Raw genomic sequence first — 22,215 nt, 5'->3', positions numbered from 1 at the left:
TCTTATTCCTTGTCGGTTCCTGATTCCAAAAATATATAGATATGATATGTTTGGATTAAAAACACGCTCAGAAAGTTAAAACAAAGAGAGGTACAGAAAAGCGTGCTATCCTTCTTAGCGCAACGAATACCCCGCTCTTCTTGTCAATTCCACGTGCACTGCCTTTGCCACGGGCGGTGGAGTGACGATGCTACGAGTATACGGTCTTGCTGCGTTGCGTTGCGTTCAGTTTCATTCTGTGAGTTCGACAGCTACTTGACTAAATATTGTATTTTCGCCTTACGCGACTTGTTTCTTGTTTTACTTCCAGTAAAAATCTCGAACGCAAAAATGGGATGCGGGCGAAGGGATAATGCCATAAGTGATCTCGCGCAAACGAATGTCGCGCTACCCTCCTTCCACCCCTTCCACCACCAAGACTAACAGGGGACAAGGGAGTAAAAATTTCGTACACCTGGCATGGGAAGTTAAATTGCTCGTGTTGGGGTGAAGTAATTCATTCGTTATTTATTCGTCAGGGGAGTAACATTTTTGTACGAAATGTTTACTCGGAACTCACCTGTCTTGGGGAGTAATTTTCTCGTGCAATGGTGGAGTGCTTTTTTTGTAAAGGGAGTAACTGTTTCGTACGAAATGTTTACTCCGGAGTAAAAATCTCGTGGGAGTAATTTTCTCGTGTTACACCGGTAAAGGAAGCAGTGAGGCTGTTGATTTTTGGTATGCTTCCAAGTGGAATGATGCTCTTATCCCTACAAGTAAAATCCGGTGGTCGGCCGCTGGACTGCTAAGTTGCGAGCCGGTGGTTCTCCAATTGGCAGTAAAGGTGTGTTTTGTTCTGTATGTGGAGTTCCATTACACATGCGGCATTCCCGGTGTTGGGGTTCAATGCTCAGGCCAACTGCTTGACGACGGCTTCAGCCATGGCGGTGGCTGAGGCAGGGTTTTGCCCTGTGATGATGCGCCCGCTCACCTGCAAGGACATAAAGACGTTTTTTTTTTAACCTGTAATTAAATAAAATCTTTTTGTTTCCCGCTCACCTGTACTGACACATTTATTTTGTTGTCTGTAATTACATAAAATCGCTTCGTTGCAAGCCCACTCACCTGTAATTACAAAATAAATTCGTGTCGTTGCACGGACGTTGACTTCATATAATCATTAATTTTGTCCTTGGAAAGTCCAAGATATTGTGCCTACAGAAAACAAATTTCAATATATATATATGAATTAGAAATTAATATTTCCTCGCGCGACACCGTTTTGTCTTGACAAACAGAGTATAGCCATACCATGTGAGAACCAGACTCTGCCATTGCCGCAGCCTTGAAGACTTTTTATTTTATTTTATGAAATTGCTTTATCTATTTACTTATTACGTTTGTTAGGATGGATAACCGGCGTAGACACCATAAAAAACCCACACCCCTTAAACGAAATGAAAGTTTTACAACTCAGTTGATCGTTAGCAAATCCTGGAGCCGACCATAATCAACAGAGTTTGTTGCCACAGAGCACTTAGCCTTCTCCCAGGCATATTATTATGGGGGCCAGGAGGCCCCCATTCATACGGATAGTTTCGAGGTTGACCATGGGCAGCGCCATTTTGTTGTGAAATACGTCATCAGTTTGTGTACACAGGAAGTTGTGACATCCGTCACCCTATGGGAGGTGTGAAGGCAACATTGTTCATCAGTAGAAAGTTGTGAAATCCGTCACCCTATGGGAGGGGTGAAGGCAAAATTGGTCATCACTGAGTCTGTGTAACACAGGAAGTTGTGAAATACGTCACCCTATGGGAGGGGTGACGGCAAAATTGTTCAACAAAAAACATCTTAGGTCGACCTGTGCAGGGTCAACCGCAACAAACTCAAACCATTCATACTTTGCTGTATTTGAGTGACATATATACCGACATTTTTATTTCTTATTTTTAGCACAGGTGTAGGAAAAAATCATGAACCAAAATGGTATTTATTTTCTAATTTAACATTTGTTTTTACAAATGTGACCATGGTCTTTTAAACATACAGTGACATTAAACATTGTTATGTTAAAAAAAAAGAAAAAAGAAAAAAAGCTTTTGTGCACAAATCAGAAAATACATTGTACATTTTACCTACAGGCCAAACCGTGAGTGTCTGTGGCAAAGCCCGACCCAGGAAATTGCACTGATTTTATATTTAGATCAGAGGGAAATTGTCAAGAACAGGCGCTTGCATTTGGATGTGTCCAATGATAGTAGGTTTGGTTGTGATCAATCAGAATAATGTAGGAATAAAAATGTATGACAGTTTGGTATGATGACATGTAATTCATATATGCTGAAATATAATATTATACATCATGCAATATTATTATGGCTGTTGCCATGACCATGAAGCCCAACAAAGGTTTAATGTAATGTAATTCAAAATACCAAAACCAAGCACCTATTAATCTCGTCTATGCGCGTGAAGATTGAGGCCGTCTGCCAGTAGCGGTTAGGTCATACAGTGGAACCCCTCTCTAGCGACCTTGAAAATGTTGACAAAAATCGGTCCTTATGGAGGGGGATCCTTACAGAGGGAGGGGGGCGGAGTCAGGGGGCCACAAAGAAAGTCAGATTTTCTTAAAAAAAAAGAAAACAGAGAAGTTTGAGTTGCTGACGACCGTTCCCTCAAGCAAATTGCTTCGATTTCATGTTTGTCCATGGTGTCCACCAGTTCTGGTGCATGTACTACCCTGGCCAAGTTTCCTCTCAAGACATCAAAGAGACCGCCCCATAGGTTAAACTCCCCATAGGTTAAACTCGGTCACTGACCCGGATGCAGGAAGTGTTTCCTCTCTCAGATATGAAAGGGGAACCACCTCTCATAGCTAAAACTGGGTCAATGACCCCTGGGAAGAAGGTCAGTGTCTATAAAATTTTAATCCTAGGCCTGCGGCCAGCGGGGGGGGAGGGGGGGGGAAGTATACCGGTATCATTTGAGAATCAGACCAAATGAAAATTGAACCATTTGAGAACATACTTTTTTTTCAATCACTACATCGAAGGCCTGCGGCCCGGGGTTCACATGGGTTGGTTTGTTTGTTTGTTTCAAACCCACACCCATATACACACATTTCACATTTAAACCATTTGTCGGCCCCCTGTCGATATTTATCGACTAAGTTCCTTGTGTTCCTTCAGTTTGGTTTCAGCATGCAGGGTACAGCAATATTAGTGGACAGCTACTATACTTGTACTAACTTTCCCAACCACCTCTTCTCTCGCTTAACTCTGTCAATCACACCAAAGCTCCATTTCTTACACAAACAAGCGGCTGGAAGTTTTCGGCAGCGCTATACTGGCTTGGCCCCGAATTCTGGTAGCCTGGTCTCCAGCATGAAGGGCATAGCAATAAACAACATCATGCCACTAGATCATTGCAATAATGACTGCTCCAAAACTTACACAAATATGCGGCTGAAAGTACTTGGCCCCGAGTTCTTTGAACAAGGTCTCAAGCGTTGCAAGGGACACAATCATAGCGCTCCGTCTAGATCATTGCAAACTTACACAAACATGCGGCTGAAAGTTTTCGGCAGCGCTGTATTGGGCCCAGAGTTCATTGCGCCTGGTCTCAAGCATTGCAATGGACACAATCATAGCGCTACTTCTAGACCATTGCAATAATGACATCTCCAAAACTTACACAAACATGCGGCTGAAAGTTGTCGGCAGCGCTGTACTTGGCCCCGAGGTCCTTGAGTCTGGTCTCAAGCATAAAGGGCATAACGGCCGACAGGCTGACCGCATCCTCCTCGCTGTTGCTGAACGAGGTCACCGTCTGTCCCTTCAGCACGCTCTCCCCGCTGGACAGCTTGACCGGAACAAGACCTGCGATCACAATGTTCACGTTCCTTCATTAGTATTAGAAATGGGTTGAAAAATATGATGCTGATCATGTAATTTTACATTCTTTGGATACGCGGAGATACTACACTTCCATAAATGGAAGACCACGCTATTATGCCTTTTACGTGCATTCCATATCTGCTGGAAAATGTGCACAGGTACAGTCCGGCGGAGGGGCAAGTGGTGCAGTTTTTAATTTTTTAAATATTTTTGTAATCAAAGCAACGTTTATAAAAGTGCGTAAGAAGAGAAGTTCTTGAGGGCGACTCGTACTATCTCCTGTTGAAACTATGACTTGGCCCAAGCTTTGCGGTCTGAGCTCTGTACAATTACATCAGCGGAGGCATTCACCAAACACAAAGCTTACCAACCACACATAGAACAAGCCAAACTACCAACCAAACAATTAACACGATAGCCAGCCAAATGCCAGTCAGACATGGAGTCAACATGGTTAGGCCAAAAAAATAAAAGGTTTGTTTACGGTAACATAGGCCAAAAAAATAGGGTCGGTAAGTCGGGATTTTTTTTTGTTCAATTTTTTTTTCAATTTTTTTTTCTTTTTTTTTCTCCCCTCTCTATGATGATCTATGATGTTTCACAGTTCATTTCTTCTCATCAATCCTTGTTTTTGCCTGTTGAAAAACGTTAATGATACTAAAACTCGCTGGATAGGTACTGATAATTTTCACCCCATCCTTTTCATGACAACATTTATCAAGCTTTACAGCTAGCGGGTGGCGAACACCACTGCGTGCATCCATTTTGAAAGGAAGTAACACGAGTGACGACCCTTTACTCCTAACAGTACTTTGAGCTTACCTCCCTTCTGTCGTCTGCTGTTTGAGCGCAAACAGCTCTATTTTTGGATGCGGGTTTTTTTTTTTTCAGACGATCCAAAAAAAAAGTCTAGGGTCGCGCGAAAAAAATAGGGTCGGTCGGGTTACCGTAAACAGACTAATTTTTTTTGGCCTTATCTAACACATAAAGGGAAGTAAGTGCTCTAAATGTATGCGACATGTGTAAAAGAGCAAGCGAGAGTTATTCGGAACCTGTCTCCTGACACCTGAGAGAATAACAAGCTCTTGAATGAACAAGCGATTTTCATCTTCAATGAATCTGCATTTAGAGCGCTTACTTCCCTTTGTTCATTTGATCTCTAAACGGCGCTCTGCCACATTTGTTTAAGGCCAACAAAAAAATAATAGTCTGTTTACGGTAACATAGGCACAAAAAAAATAGGGTTGGTAGGTCGGGATTTTTTATTTTTTTACATTTTTTTTCCCTAATGCCAAAAAAAAGTCTAGGGTCGCGCGAAAAAATAGGGTCGGGCGGGATACCTTAAGCAGACTTTTTTTTTGGGCCTAAGATTGTAACATGATAAGTTATTCAACCAAATAACCAGTGTGAGCTGAGGTAAGGCTTGCGTTTTGGACGGTCGAGATCCAAGTGTGTCAGCTGAGTCTCTTCGACGGTGTTCAGTAGTAGTGCCCCCTACTAACGACATTGACTTTTTAAGTCGCGGAGCCAGACTGAGTGAGCGTCCCCTCCAGAGAGCAGACCGCCACCACGTCCTTCCGTCGACCCCCCAGAACGTCACACGTTGAAGAAGGATCGAACAGGAACACTGAGACCAAGGTCACCATGAGAGCTCCGGGCATGAAGGGCCACAAGAGCAAGGACAATTTATATTTTGGATGATTAATGAGATGAGGATGATTATAATGATGATGCTTTGGATTTCCAATTTGGTTTTGAGACTACGTGACAGGGCAGCATTCTACGCTTACTGTCATAATATATCCTGGCGTAAACCAGGCCCGAGAACTGCCGCACCTGCGGTGTTGGTCAGGTTTACAGAACCTGAGCACCCTCAAAGTCGCATTCGTTAAGTGAATGACACTCGGCTGTGTGATCCCATTCTTCCCATAGGAACCATAACACTTCCACTCTGGGTAGGAGCCGACCGTAACCCGAAAAACCCACATGACCCTGATGGGATTCGAACCCACGACCTCTCGGCCCGCAGCCCGATGCGCTAACCACTGCGCTACGGGGGCCGGTAGAGGTAGAGTAAAACATGTCAGTTTTTTGCAAGTGAAGGACATTCGTATTAAAACTCGACAGATTTTACTCCAAAATTCGATTACTTCGAAAGCATGCATCGAGTGGTTACCTCCCTTGCATTACTGAGAAGGGAAGGATTTTGCGATGAAGCAAATGTCCAAGTTAAAATACAATTTTTTTTTCTGAACGAATAAGACCCCATGAGTTTAAAGTAGGGGAAGGGCTCCTAATATGGACCACTTTTTGTTTCATGCTGATAACTAGCTTGTTTTCTTGCGAAGAAGTTTCATTTTGTGTTTGGTAGTCCTTCTCTCTTAGGTTAACCGTTAGGCCTAATTAGAGTGAAATAGCTTTGTTAGACATTCAGCAAAAATTAAATACAGAAAAAATCACAAAGGGTCCATATTAGGAGCCTGGGCGCCTAATATGGACCAGTGAAGCGGCCTTCACGAATCACTGTAAAAAGCCCCCTATATTTCAAAATAACATGATACAACTTAGTGTACAAGTCAGCCTAATTAAAATATGCTCTAGATTTATCTGTTTCAGGTTGATGAGAGCATTATTTGAAGCACACCGAGAAACTAAAGAAGCTTATCAAAAACAGATTGAAAAAAAGTGAAATTATCAACTTCCACGAAAAGAAGACTTTTTGTTGCATTTTTTTCTCGAGGGCTAGTTATACATGTAGGTTATTTCCAGCAAGCTTCTTAATGAATTAATGAAAATAGCCTTTAGCTTTTATTTTCTTCGATTTGTTGAAGGTGGTCCATATTAGGGGACTCGCACATACTTTGAGATTTTGCTATTATTTTTTGTTTGCAGTAGAAACTCGGGGTCAACACTGCTAAAATGTAACAAATACGGTTTTAGCTGTCATATATAGCAATTTTTGTGTGATAAAAGCTTTGGCTGTGGACAGAAACGAGTCCGTTTTAGGCGGCAAATTTAGAGTGAACGCTGCCAAAAGTGAAAAAAAGAGAAAAAGCCTAACGGTTTTGAGATTTCTGTTTCTGCAACTGTTTTGACATGTGCAAGTTATCCAGAGAGGGTGAATACAGCGAATAAAACTTTTTTGAGCGCTCTAGCGCCGTTAGTTTGTCAGAACAGAAGGTGGTCCATATTAGGAGCCGGTCCATATCAGGAGCCCTTCCCCTACCCACGGTTGATCATCAGTAATTGGAAAGGGAGGGGAAGATACTCAGTGTTGAGTTTATGCGAGATCAAAAAGGCCGGTGAGAAACTTGACATAGTTACACTGGGTCCCACTGGTTAAAAGGCTGAGAATTATTTATGATTTCAACCAATCCGACTCCGCAGCTGGTTCGATCCCACCTAGTTGGTAACTTTCTCGTGCGAATCAACAAAGAAAGTCACGTACCAACGGTTCCATGGCAGACAGCAGCAAGGATGCCTCCTTTCTCGTACACCTGCGTTGCTATGGCAGCGATGTCTGTGTTTGATGGCAGGTCATACATGGGCCCGTGTCCTCCAGCGTAGAACATTACGTCATAGTCACTGTGACGTAGGAAGCAAAATAGACACGTGACTTTGGCCACAGGGATAAAAAGAGATGCCACAAGATGTGCAATAATCGAAGAAGCATAGGAAAAAGGGAAGACGAGGAGGAGATGAAGGAGAAGAATGATGATGAGGAGGACAGGGGAAAATAACCAAGAGGGGTCCATTGAGGAAGTGAAAGAAGAAGGCGATGGTTTACGAGATGAAAGAAGAAAGAAAGAAGAACGTATAGAAAAAGGAGAGAAGGAAGAAGACATGAGAAATGAAAGGAAAAAGAAAAGAAGATGAGAAAAAGAAAAGAAGATGAAAAAAAGAAGAAGAAAGAACCCTGCAAAAAACAAACCACAACCACAGACAGGACAGTCAGACAGACAGACAGACAGACAGACAGACAGACAGACAGACAGACAGACAGACAGACAACAAAAATGATACGACAATACGAGCAACGACGATAAAAATCACCGATACAAAAGAAAACAAAGTAAACCAGTCAACCAACAGATCAACCAATCAACCAACCCAAAGGAAAACAGCTGAACTGACAAATTGTATATAAGAATACTACATGGTAGTATCTGTGTCGTACCAGATTTACACGAGTTTTTTTTAAAAATATTGAACTGCAAGCGAAAGCGAGCTGTTCACTATTTGAAAAAGCAACGAGTGTAAATCTGGTACGACACAGCAAGCCATGTAGTATTCTGTTTATCCTACATACTGTACTTACGTGTATTTTACTGAAAATGTCTTGCAGTCGAGGCAGCTAAATTGAAGACGCTTGTTTTGGAACCTCGATCTCTTCTAAAGCCTCGTGCAATCTATTACGTCAAAGCAAAGAAACGTCACTCTGAAAGTGTGGTGTGACGTGTTAGTTCTAAAGATTCATCGAGGGTAATTAGCGAGCGCAATTTTTGTTTCTATAATGACGTTTGTCTCGGTGACTTTGGCATCATGAGCAGTGGAAAAACAGGTCCCTGCCAGACTTGCTTGACATGACATCATTTACATGATATGCACACGTGTGATTTGAACGAGTATCATCTCACGGGTGTCTCTCTCACGTATGTGGGACTAGATGATTACCCGCTTCGCCGGGTACCGCCTTCGCCGGGAAGAAGTAGAGCCGAATACCACCGGCGGCGCACGAAGGAAAGGAGATAAACGCGCAAAACACTGGAGACCTTCTAAAAATAGTAACGTGCAGTGACCTTCTAAAAATAGTAACGTAGTAACGGGAATATGGATTGACGCCACACGGAGGAAGGGAGATAATCGCGGCTGAAAACACTGGAGAAGATAAGGAAGAGTTACTGGTAGTGGATCCCGAAAAAAATAATTAAACAAATCGGTTCAGCGCGCACAACGCTGCGCGCTGAGAGCACGTGTTGAAATATCTCATCGATGAGGTTGTGTCCGGGGTGTAGCTGAATACGGTGTCCAAATTTGAAAAAGATCCACCGAGAACTTTGGCCGTGCATCGCGAACAGACAGACAGACAGACAGACACTAGTCGTATATATATATATATATATAGATACTAGAGGAATACCCGGCTTCGCCGGGGTGAATCGCGAGACAGAGACAGCCAGCGTGGCGGTTCACCACAATCACCTTTGAAGGCGAAGTCCTGTCAAACGGGATTGAGAATTTTAGAGCTTATTTCTAAGCCCTATATTATCTGTTATGGCTTCTCAAATGCCAGAACATACAGACAGTTAAAATTAATATTAAAAGTCCTACGGTTTTGAGCCATTAAGGACTTGAGTGTTTGTCCGCTTTCAAAAAGAGGAAAGAAAGAAACAAAAAATAAGGAGAGGAGGGCAGGGGGTGGGGTTGAGTTGATAATGCTCTGTGGAATTTGTTAAAATGAAAAGTAGTTAAGATGTTTCTTGGTAAGAATTATAAGTCTGTATTCTATATCTTGAATAACGGGTTTGTAAAATGATTTTTTTTTAAAATTCAAATCGAGTTAAAAAGTGGAACCTTTCAGGATCACCAATAAAACCAAATAGATGAGCAAGTAAGAGGAACACGAACAATAAATCTCAAAACTTTTTACAAACAAAAGGATTAAGATGTAAGCCACGAAGGCCGTGGTAATAAAAACAATATGTACAGTTTGGCGACTAGTGGGCCTTGGGTGAGGATATGTTGTCTAGAGGCTAGTCGCTAGACATACAGACAGACGAAAGTTGCCAGACCCCATCACAAACAGAACTCTACAATCCACAGGTGTTGCCTCCACACACACACACACACACACACACACACACACACACACACACACACACACAACACACACACAGACACACACACACACACACACACATAGACACAGACACAGAAGCCGTATATATCTATCTATATCTATAAATATATAGAGATAGATGACAGTGGATTTTTCGCGTGGCTATAAATTGATTCGACCTTTTCACTTTTACAGTAAGGACAACTTACGGGTACATGCAAGGAAAGCCCACAACTTCTAAGGCGAACAACTCTGCAGAGTCTGCTGTGAAGGGCGACGGTAGTCTCCCTGTCACACTCGACCCCCTTTGAATGAACTTAGGTCACTCCCAGGTGGAATGGGAACAGCATGCACGAAAATGATTCAGTCGCCTGAACATTTCATGTCGAGTCCCATCGCTGTCGACGACGCCAAATGTAACCGAGTGCCTAAACACCACAATCACCTTTGAAGGCGAAGTCCACTTTGAGATTAACTGTTATGGCATCTCGAAGGAAGGCCTGAACATACTGACACACCAATGCCGCTAGACCACATCACAAACAGAACTCTACAATCCACAGGTGTTGCCCACACACACACACAAACACACACACACAGAAGCCGTATATATATATGTATATCTATATCTATAAATATATAGAGCTAGATGACAGTGTATTTTTCGCGTGGCTATAAATTGATTAGACCTTTTTTACTTTTACAGTAAGAACAACTTACGGGTGCAATCGTGACATTCTAGTAACGTAGTAACGGGAATATGGATTGACGCCACACGGAGGAAGGGAGATAATCGCGGCTGAAAACACTGGAGAAGATAAGGAAGAGTTACTGGTAGTGGATCCCGACAACAACAACAACAACAAAATCGGTTCAGCGCGCACAGCGCTGCGCGCTGAGAGCACGTGTTGAAATATCTCATCGATGAGGTTGTGTCCGGGGTGTAGCTGAATACGGTATCCAAATTTGAAAAAGATCCACCGAGAACTTTGGCCGTGCATCGCGAACAGACAGACAGACAGACACTAGTCGTATATATATATAGATATATAAGATAATCACGAATAACACGTGCAACACAGACACCGACCTTGCGGAGACCTGTGACGCTGTCTTGGTGTTGTTGATCTGAGACATCACGGCCTGGTCGCCCAGAAACTGCTTGCAGATTTCATCGTCTTTGAACTGTTCGGCGCTCCCTGGGTCCTGCAACATTTGTCAGATTTGAAGTTGGTTGTTATATTATTGTTGTAGACGACGACGACGACGACGAAGATGATGATGATGATGATGAACAGTTCTGATGCTCACTATCTCTGCCCAGGTTTAACACTGGAAGACTATCCCCCCGTTTAGACCACACACACACACACACACACACACACACACACACACACACACACACACACACACACACACACACACACACACACACACAATGTACACCCCGTCTACTAGCAGTGCACAGTGGGATTTTTTGATGAATTCATTTTGCAGATTAACACTAAAGGATGTTATGACTGAAAATGGTATTATTATTTCTTTGGAAGATTTATTTCAAAAAGTGGGTTATAAACCATCCAGACAGTTCAAATACAATGCATTATGCACAGCACTTATGCAGACGTACAGACACATTACCATATCAATATTTTACATTGCAGGATTTCATTGTTAATGGTGGTAATATAACAGCAAAGTTTATTAGAACATGTTTAGTTGATTTTGATGTCCAGATTCCGAGTGCCTGTGATTTTTGGAAACGAAAATATAATGTTGATTTGGATAAGAGAAACTGGTTACTGGCTGTTAACAGCACAAAAGAAGAAAGATTACCTCTGCTGCACTGGAAATCATTACATAGAATATATCCAACCAATATTTTATTAAACAAAATGGGACTACGAACATCGAATAAGTGTGAAGTTTGTAATGAATTAGACACCCTTGAACATTTCTTTTTTAGTTGCCAAGAGGTGATGAAGGGTTGGAAAATATGTAAAGATTTTGTTTATAAGAAAATACATGTTGCCATCATTTTGAATGAAGAAAATGTATTTTTGGGTTTAAAAATGTACACATTTGACTGAGAAAAGAAAAGACCTATGAAGAAGGTTTGCTCCAAGCCACACACACACTCACACACACACACACACACACACACGCACACACACACACACACACACACACACACACACACACACACACACACACACACACACACAAAAGCCAAAATATATTTGTAGTAGCAAACCTGCATGCAACTGAGGTTTAAAAAAAAATCGTAACTCTGCCCAGCATTTAACATGGGATAAGACCACCCCTCCATGTGGACACGCACCAAACATCAAGATCATGACGACTTCCTGTACACATTTGTTTGGTACGAATCAATGTTTTTAAGGTCACTTTTTGTTTGTTAGAAATACCAGTCAGACTGTTAATTGTTGGTATGTGTCCAAGTAATAATAATAATAATAATAATGGACATTTATTAATCGCCGTTTCTCACAAGAGCTCACGGCGATTTACATATTAATTTCTGCCGTGTGAGATGGAATTTTTTACACAATATATCACGCATTCACATCGGCCAGCAAACCTCAAGCCTATTAGGGCGAGCATTCACCTTTCACGGCCTTTATTCCAAGTCACACGGGTATTTGGTGGACATTTTTAGCTATGCCTTTTCAATTTTGCCAGGAAAGTGGAAGGATGCTCTTTTCACACGTACAAGTCGAAACAGATTTTTGACAGCGTACACTATCGTTTACACTAGAAGGACTGTATCCAATTGTTTGTGGGAGAAATATGACTAAAGTGCTGTTCACATGGCAGACTTTCAACCAACCATTGTGTTTTTGTTTTGTTTTAGTTTTGTTTGTTTTTGTAAGTGTGTTTAATATTGTTTATGTGATTGTTGATATTGTGTTGAGCCAGCTATGTATTTGATTGTAAAGCGCGTTAAACCAAGCACAAGAAAGAAAAAAAACCAAAACAAAAAAACAAACAAAACCACTAGAGGCCTTTAAGAAATTAATTCATCAACAAATTCAAACTCTGCACACAACGCAGATAGGTGATTGATTATTGGTATGTGTGCAAGAGGAAGTATGGTCTGATTTCATGTAAAAGCCTGGACAGCTCTGTGACAGATGACATGATCATTAACACGGGGAGTAATTTATGTTTAACGTCACTCGCACAAAACCGCCCCTACACAGTACAACCACTACCTTACACCAACATACCATGGGTGCCTTGCCGCCTTTAGGACTGATGTAGTCACAAGTGTAGCCGGCGGCTTTGAAGACGTGATAAGGGTGGGCCACCTCGGGTAGATACCACCCCGTTTTGTTTCCCGTGTTGCCCAGGTTATCGTGGCTCGTCAACACAACCAGAACTCGGCGACCCATCTTGTGGCTGGTGTGACGCTGTCAACGATGACGTCAGGATATGATGCACGTGATAACTGTAGGAATATAAACAAGTCGCGTAAAGCGATGTCAAAGCATTTTGTCAATATGTTGACCAATGAGAATAAAACTTAAAGTGATAATGTCTAACAAGAAAACTGTCTCTCATCGCCCCAAGAGCTATACAGTTAAGGTTCTGATCGACCTCCAGGGAGCACATAAATGAACAGCACGTCGCGTCACAAAGGCGCATCCATAAGGCAAAAAAAAAAAAGTCTGTTTACGGTAACATAGATTCCAAAAATAGGGTCGGTAGGTCGGGATTTTTTTTTCTTTTTTTCTTTTCCCAAAAAACATATTTGTAAGTTATTTTGCCCAAAAACAAAGACTTTTTTTTTTTGGTACACTTTTTTTTTCCAAATGCCAAAAAAAAAGTCTAGAGTCGCGCGAAAAAATAGGGTCGGTCGGGATACCGTAAACAGACTATTTTTTTTGGGCCTAACAAGAGTTGAAGGATGATACACATGATTATGAACTTTCTTCTTTCAGCTGTAGCTAGTACAGTCGTGGAACTGTCATAATTATACGGAGAAGGCATTAGCAGCAACTTGATTCAATTCCCTTCAGACAGCAAAAATATGAATGCAAACATACAACCAAACAAACAAACAAACATCCAAAAAACATAAATTATAATCCGGCCTTCAACTCCTGTTATGGATGCGCCTTTGTGATTTGCTATTCATGTATGTGCTTCTTGGAGGTTAGAATTGCTACTGATACAGTCTCCGTATATGTTGGTTCCACAAACAAACAAACAAACAAACAAGAAATCCTTACAAAGGCGATGCGAAGTGTGGGGATGTAAGATCCGTTCGGTAGTCCTGAGTCAAGCAGAGTGCGAGTCAAACCAGCATATGTCTGCCAAGCTGGACAGTTTTATGTCTGTCTCGTGTCAGACTCAGACCTACTTTCGTAATTAACAACTTGGTCTATACTTTCGCAATTAACAACTTGGTCTACATTTGTAAATGGGTAACCTTTAGGAATTGTTTGACAAACTGTCAAACGTGCTATACACGAAAGAAAGAAAGCTCACTCTACGCAGTTGTACTGTAATTGGTCAGGCCGTCAGCGTTTTTGTGCAGTAGTTGATGGTGCTACACACACATCGCACGCACGCACGCAAAGGCGGCCTGGCGCTCACCTATGTAACTTCAGCAGGACAGACGACGCACTGCAGATTATCCCAGCCGGCTACACGTTGCGTGAAAAGAAAACAGGCCAAGTACCTACTCGTCATAATCCACAACGCAGCATAAATAATATGCAGTGCGTCGTCTGTGCCGCTGACTCTGCGCAAGTATATTCTGCCCATAACACGCACACACACATGCACACAGTACCTGTTCACAGTGCACCTAACCGGCAAGTACCATAAACACCAAGCTCTAACGCGTGTTATAATCTCATTTATCCTACATACGTGAGAGAGACACTCGTGAGATAATAATCGTTCAAATCACACGTGTGTATGTCATGTAAATGAGGTCATGTCAAGCAAGTCTGGCAAGGACCTATTTTTTCACTGCTTATAATGCCAAAGTCACCGAGACAAACGTCATTATAGAAAAAAAAATTGCGCTCGCTAATGACCATCGATGAATTTTTAGAACTAACACGTCACGCCACACTTTCAGAGTGACGTTTCTTTGCTTTGACGTAATAGATTGCATGAGGCTTTAGAAGAGATCGAGGTTCCAAAACAAGCGTCTTCAAAAGACCTTTTCGGTATCTGAGCAGCTCTCGCGAGACACGTTCTTTGTTATGCGTTGAACGTCGCGAGAACTTCGAACCTCGGCTTTTGCAGCTCGCACGAGATCGCTGTACCACATGCTTTGCTATGCTCTGAAGTTTGCGAGAGCTTACGAGAGCTTGGAATACCGATAGGGTCTATTTAGCTGCCTCGACTGCAGGACATTTTCAGTAAAATACACGTAAGTACAGTAGGCCTATGTAGGATAAACAGAATACTACATGGCTTGCTGTGTCGTACCAGATTTACACTCGTTGCTTTTTCAAATAGTGAACAGCTCGCTTTCGCTCGCAGTTCAATATTTAGAAAAACAACTCGTGTAAATCTGATACGACACAGCAAGCCATGTAGTATTCTCTCTACCTCCTGCCTACGCCTACAGAATACACTTGCCAATCATCAATTTCAGACCTACCTCAAAGTTTGGCAAAGAAAATTCTGATTCGCGTGCAAAAAGTTTTGCCCGATACGGAGAAAGTCTTCACTCCGAGAAGAATTTATTTTTTAATTTAGTCAAGTTTTGACTAAATATTTTAACGTAGAGGGGAGAGGGGGGAATCGAGACGAGGGTCGTGGTGATTGTGTGTGTGTGTCTGTCTGTCTGTGTGTGTGTGTGTGTAGAGCGATTCAGACCAAACTACTGGACCGATCTTTATGAAATTTTACATGAGAGTTCCTGGGATTGATATCCCCGAACGTTTTTTTCATTTTTTTGATAAATGTCTTTGATGACGTCATATCCGGCTTTTCGTGAAAGTTGAGGCGGCACTGTCACGCTCTCATTTTTCAACCAAATTGGTTGAAATTTTGGTCAAGTAATCTTCGACGAAGCCCGGACTTCGGTATTGCATTTCAGCTTGGTGGCTTAAAAATTAATTCATGACTTTGGTCATTAAAAATCGGAAAATTGTAAAAAAAAATAAAAATTTATAAAACGATCCAAATTTACGTTCATCTTATTCTCCATCATTTTCTGATTCCAAAAACATATAAATATGTTATATTTGGATTAAAAACAAGCTCTGAACATTAAATATATAAAAATTATTATCAAAATTAAATTGTCGAAATCAATTTAAAAACACTTTCATCTTATTCCTTGTCGGTTCCTGATTCCAAAAACATATAGATATGATATGTTTGGATTAAAAACACGCTCAGAAAGTTAAAACAAAGAGAGGTACAGAAAAGCGTGCTATCCTTCTTAGCGCAACTACTACCCCGCTCTTCTTGTCAATTTCACTGCCTTTGCCATGAGCGGTGGACTGACGATGCTACGAGTATACGGTCTTGCTGAAAAATGGCATTGCGTTCAGTTTCATTCTGTGAGTTCGACAGCTACTTGACTAAATGTTGTATTTTCGCCTTACGCGACTTGTTTAATTTTTATTTCAACACAAAATGCTTTGTCACCTAACTTCTTCGAAGAGCTTTGCATTACACAGCAGTTTTTGTGCGTGTTTACAGAGAATAGAGATGAGATCGATAAGTAGACATTGCATTACAGCTTGTCACCTATTATCACGAACAAATGCTAAAGGGCGCACTTATCGAATGACAAAAAGTTCCTGAAGATTTACTTGAGGAAATTGAGTCACACACACACACACACGCGCACTAAATCAGCGCACAGGTACACATAAGCAGGAATAGCAGATTCAACCGTACCTTACCTCAACGTTACAGCCAAGGAAAGTCTCCAGGCACCTAACACGCCAGCAAGATTTGCTCGACTCAGAGGCACAGCATTCACTCAAGTGTGACAGCCTTGAGACAGGCCTATGTGTAGGTAGAACGAGCTAACCTGTCACCGCGCCGCTTGCAGGTCAACGAGGAATTTGGGCGCTCAGTGCGCGCGTACTGTATAACACTCCGCTCAAGTGTGCAAATCCAGGCAAGGTACTGTGTATACGTTTCAACCGGCGCACAGTTACAGTGGAACGCGTCCTGTAAACACTCGATACGATTGGAGTAGATGTTTGAAAATCCCCCATGTGGGGTAACTAGCGCGCCAATTGGGCGAATTTACCTTCACAGGTCATCATACCCCCATCCCAGGCTATTCCCGCCCCGAACCTTCCCAGCCCCATCGCCCCCTCCTATCATATTCCCCGAGCAAAGGTTTGATCAAAACTGACCAGAGTTAGATCTTAAAGCCCCAGTATGTCTAAAATGGTTTACAGAACGATTTAAATCTTCTCATGAAAAAAGCAGTTCTAACCTTATCGAACACACTTTCAATAGCATTTAGACACAGTTCGTTTGAATGGCTGTTTAGCTCGCGTAAACCACACACCTATTTTCGTGGTTTATCTAACCCCTGAGCCATCGTAAACCCCTGTGATCCAGTTTCCTTTTTTTCACAATTTATTAGTCAGTTTGTGATTTCAATGCGACTCGCTGTATGCAATAGCACGATATTGTGTACCTAAAACGCAACAAACGGCTACGAGTCACACGAACTGAGTGGTGGCGGTTTACCGTTCAAAAAAATCTGGCGATATGCAGAACATTCATCTGCTACGAGAACCACGTTTTGCGGGACACACTTCCGGGCTATCTTGTTTTTAAACTTTCAAAACTTCGAGTTGTACTGATCTTGTCTTGATAAAAAAAAATCTTTTTTGATTTAAGAACGTTTGTGTAACAAGCTGTCAATTTATTATTTAGATTTTAAAAGTGATGTCTAGCGCCAAAACGCGCCGCCCGATTGTCTGATCAGACAATCCGGCTCGCCACGCAAAAATAAATTCTTTGAAAATTGCTCGCTCTTTACGTAGGGCACCTATGATGTTCTCAAGCGGAGAGTGTTCAAACGAAAGGGTGTTTGTACTGTGTGTAAAAGCCTGACAGTGTCTGTGATGGTTTACGGGAGGCTTACTGTGCCTTTAAATCGTGCGGTAACAAGAATAGTAATCGGTCTCGAATTGCATTAACTGTCGAAGAGAAAATTTATTTATTTTATTTACGAAGATTTATATCGCGCACGTATCTCACCACACAAGGCGACTCAAGGCGCATGTTACCTATTAATGCCGTGTGAGATGGAATTGTTTACACAATATATCACGCATTCACATCGGCCAGTAGATTGACTGCCTTTAGGAGCTGCATCCACCTTTCACGGCCTATTATTCCAGGTCACACGGGTATTTTGGTGGACATTTTTATCTACGCCTATACAATTTTGCCAGGAAAGACCCTTTTGTCAACCGTGGGATCGTTAACGTGCATACCCCAATGTAGTGTACACGAAGGGACCTCGGTTTATCATCTCATCCGAAAGACTAGCACTTGAACCCACCACCTAGGTCAGGAAAGGGGGGAGAAAATTGCTAACGCCCTTGACCCAGGGTCGAACTCGCAACCTCTCGCTTCCGAGCGCAAGTGCGTTACCACTCGGCCACCCAGACCAAAATAAACAACAATGTAATAACCACCCACCCAACCACCACATGGACAACATCGGGAAGGGCAGCAGGAGGAACCGTCTGTGCATACGTTGATTTAGACGGCTGTGGCCTGTTATAAGGCAAAAACTGAACACCTAGTCAGGTCTAGAGCGTTACTGGTGGTACCCGGGGTCTGTGGAGTGACTTGATACAGGTTGTCTATAAATTATTCCGAATTTTGCCTCTGATTTCAAACAAGTTGTATATGTTCATAACAAACAAGAACGTAAGGCTAATTAAGTGCTCTATCTGAAAAACGCGTTCGATTTGAGAATTACCGTAAACTACCTTGTATACGCCCAGTGTCGAGTAAACGCCCACGGGCCGAAAGCTGTGCATGGGGCATACTACCTAGTTAACGCCCATCCCCCACTTCTTGCGAAGTAAGATAAAGAGCTATCTTGGAGTTCAACTGGCCTCTGGTAGAGATACATAACATTTCAGTGCTGTCATCAGGCAATTGCTACAACTGCTGCTTTGACTTTGGTCTTTTGTAACGCTTTTCCTCACGTCTTGTGTTTACATAGTTATTTCTCGACTGGATTTGACTAGGATGATAGTTCCAAGGCGATATGCAGCTTTCTGACTGGTCATTGTACGGTACTGAAGTAAACAATGTCCAGTTTTCGTTTATCTCTGAAATAGTGTAAGTGAATAAGATTGGGCTGACATTTCCTGTATCAGCTTACCCAAAGCATTTTTCAAGTTATCAAGTTATCAGGTTCAGACCTGCAATAAATTATAGGTGCTTACATAACATGCAGCAGCCTGAGCATTACAAATGACTTGAATGTCTATGTTTGTCTAAACATGTTGGGATTCAAAGCGTTGACATATCCAGCTGTAGCTGAACGTTTTGTTTCTATAACCTGCCTTTGGAATTTCCATCGATTTTAAAGTTAGTCACAAGTTCAGACTTGACACTTGCTGGTTTGGGAAAACCAAACCGACAGCTTGATCGAAAGTTTGAAGTACAATGTCTAGTATGTGAGTGGATTTGAACTCTTTCATCTAAGCTTGGGAATTCGATCAGCAGCATCTGCAGTGAAATTTGTCTTGATTGTTTTTCTTCTCTCAATGTAATCAAGCACGGTACATGTCGGAGATTTACCAGTAACTGTTGGTACTCCATCAATACACAAAACAATATGAATGAGAGGACTTCCTCGATTTTGAAACTCTAGCCGACAGAAAGAGTCACGAACTATACATAAGGACTGAGAAGGTCTCATGATGATAACTATGCTTGAGTAAAGACTAACAACGACTGTCAACATGAACTGCACTCTTAAACGGATCTTGTATTACTGTTGTAGAAAAAGAGCTTTGTGATGAAGCGTTAAAATAAGAAATATTTGTTGGCGATCTTTTGCAGTTCAGGGCAAGTCATCATCAAATAGTGTGAAGAACAGGGTAGATGGTCCAAGAGACCTAAACCTTGCAATTAAATCGTACAGTGCATTACGAAAACAAGCGGCAGTTCCCTTGATGTTTTTCATGGACATGTATAAGGTGTCGTAGACACCGGGGTTGACACCAGCATCCTTGAGATCTTTTGCACACACTCAGTTCAAATTTCCTGAAGCCAATGGAGATTTCACCTGCATGTAAAATGAAGCAACTTGGTTTAGCTGAAATTTATCAAACGCTACAACGGACTGAAGCAGATACGTCGTATCTGTAAGTTCGAAATATATCTATGTTGTACAGTCTATTTCTCAAATACATTGACAGTGAAATGTTTGTAGGCCTAAGATGATTAATTAAAAGCATTCTTGCCATCAGGGAAAAAGCCAAGGAAATGCAATTTCTTCTCCATTTTCAGTTTCAGAAATATTCAAAGGAACATGCAGGAATGTTTGCACAAACAGCGTTCTTCCAGAAGGAACAGTGTGATAAGAGAGAGAGGAGGAGGAGGAGAGAGAGAGAGAGAGAGAGAGTTTGTGTGTGTGTGTGTGTGTGTGTGTGTGTGTTTGTGTGTGTGTGTGTGTGCGTGTGTACGTATTTGTGTGTATGTGTGTGTGTGTGTGTGTGTGTGTGTGCGCGCGCGTGTGTGTGTGTGTGCGTGTCAAAATAAGGCATTGTTTCTCAAAATTAAGGGCTTATTTCTAAAAGTAAGGCCTTATTTTGAAAATAAGGCCATATATATTTTTAAGACCTTATTTTTGGGATTTTTTTTAACCTTTGTGCCAAGGATACTTCTGTGTTCGCTCCGCGTTGTGATTTAGGTCAAATGTCCTGGAAGTTCTAAGTGGGGAGGGGGGGGGGGGGGGGGGGTGGCGGCACGAGATGTTACCCACTATTACAGCACATCTCGTAGTCGACTCCAGTTAAACGCGTAATAGAAATTTGGTTTCATATGTTTTCCAGTTAGCATTATCTTTTGAAGTTATAAACTTGTTAACATACATTAAAGCAGCAATATTTCCTTCGTGGTTTGCTTGCCGAATTCCGTGCGTGTGCGTGTGTGTCAGTGTGGGACAAACAGTGTCTTGTCATCATCACAATTAACAGATACATGTACATTGAACAGACTTGGTACGTTGTTTTCTTGTTTTTTTCATCCTTTTGTGTTCTCTGCCTGCAGTAATAGTCTTGCCAGTACTAAACGGATTGTTATATTTGGTCGGTTGTGAAGAAGCCGACATTTTTGATGGAATATGCTGACAATCAAACTCTGTTTCATTACAAACATGTACCATGTACCATGCTTGCGTAAGCATCTTGTCTTTGTTTGGATTCAAAACACTCTTTTGGCAGACTTGTGTAACTGTCCAGAGCTGTGTTGGTAGTAGCAAGAGACATATGAAGTCAGATGAACAGTTTTGGTCCACAACTTTTGGTCTGGTTCCAAATCTTGCAGCAATTTTTCAACATTATAAATCGAGAAAACTAGACACTTTAAAAGAAATGTTGTGCACAAAATTGTTTTTTTTAATTACGAATCATTGTGTGCAACTTTCTTATTAACTTTCTTTCATAAAGTGTACGCATTTTGTTTTAGCAGTAGGTGTGTTTCCTGTTTTTAGCGAACACCGTTTTCGTGATGCACTAGTTAACCTGCTGTGATTTAAAAATAAAAATGTAAAAAATACACGACGGCCATAATTTCTCATTATTTGAATGAATTTCAAATTTAAAAACATTGTTTAAGAGTGTAGGTTAAATACAGGACTGGGTGGCCGAGTGGTAACGCACTTGCGCTCGGAAGCGAGAGGTTGCGAGTTCGACCCTGGGTCATGGCGTTAGCAATTTTCTCCCCCCTTTCCTAACCTAGGTGGTGGGTTCAAGTGCTAGTCTTTCGGATGAGACGAAAAACCGAGGTCCCTTTGTGTACACTACATTGGGGTGTGCACGTTAAAGATCCCACGATTGACAAAAGGGTCTTTCCTGGCAAAATTGTATAGGCATAGATAAAAATGTCCACCAAAATACCCGTGTGACTTGGAATAATAGGCCGTGAAAAGTAGGATATGCGCCGAAATGGCTGCGATCTGCTGGCCGATGTGAATGCGTGATGTATTGTGTAAAAAAATTCCATCTCACACGGCATAAATAAATCCCTGCGCCTTGAATATGTGCGCGATATAAATTGCATAAAAAAAAAAAATAAAAAAAAATCCCTGCGCTTAGAACTGTACCCACGGAATACGCGCGATATAAGCCTCATATTGATTGATTGATTGAATCATTGTATGAAGAATTTGAGAAAAGTTGGTTTTACCTAATATAAGCACAGAACGATTCAATTTGGACACATGCTATTAATATGATTCAAAATTAATTTGACACATACAAACCTGCCAACTGGCAC

At 41.7% G+C, this 22,215-nt stretch overlaps 1 protein-coding gene across 3 annotated transcripts; it reads right to left on the bottom strand.

The window, feature by feature from the left end:
- Positions 1-418: 418 nt before the first annotated feature.
- LOC138958525 (uncharacterized) lies at positions 419-16,863 on the bottom strand. Of its 3 annotated transcripts, none has more exons than XM_070329719.1 (6): positions 16,623-16,863; positions 12,969-13,189; positions 10,808-10,923; positions 7,327-7,463; positions 3,682-3,860; positions 419-970 (listed from the first exon to the last, which is right to left on the bottom strand). In XM_070329719.1, exons 2-6 carry the CDS (start codon positions 13,131-13,133, stop codon positions 890-892), a joined length of 678 nt encoding a protein of 225 aa, XP_070185820.1. In that variant the 5' UTR covers positions 13,134-13,189; positions 16,623-16,863; the 3' UTR covers positions 419-889. The 3 variants fall into 3 exon arrangements, with proteins under 3 accessions (XP_070185820.1, XP_070185818.1, XP_070185817.1); XM_070329717.1 differs by having other exon boundaries at positions 3,676-3,860; positions 16,618-16,856; XM_070329716.1 differs by having other exon boundaries at positions 3,676-3,860; positions 16,623-16,852.
- Between the last annotated feature and the right edge of the window lie 5,352 nt (positions 16,864-22,215).

The sequence above is a fragment of the Littorina saxatilis genome, linkage group LG2 (assembly GCF_037325665.1).
Source record: "Littorina saxatilis isolate snail1 linkage group LG2, US_GU_Lsax_2.0, whole genome shotgun sequence".
NCBI classification, from domain to species: Eukaryota; Metazoa; Mollusca; class Gastropoda; order Littorinimorpha; family Littorinidae; genus Littorina; species Littorina saxatilis.
The sequence above is the reverse complement of the archived record's forward strand: the minus strand, read 5'-3'. Positions and strand labels throughout refer to the sequence as shown.

What these genes read in the sequence shown, in the direction of transcription:
- LOC138958525 (XM_070329717.1), bottom strand. Translation starts at nt 13,133, where the DNA reads ATGGGTCGCCGAGTTCTGGTTGTGTTGACGAGCCACGATAACCTGGGC. An exon ending in GCGTCACAGGTCTCCGCAAG is followed by an intron (nt 7,464 to 10,807) that starts GTCGGTGTCTGT and finishes CCTACGTCACAG; the next exon opens with TGACTATGACGTAATGTTCT. An exon ending in ACTTTCAGCCGCATGTTTGT is followed by an intron (nt 971 to 3,675) that starts GTAAGTTTTGGA and finishes ATGTCCTTGCAG; the next exon opens with GTGAGCGGGCGCATCATCAC.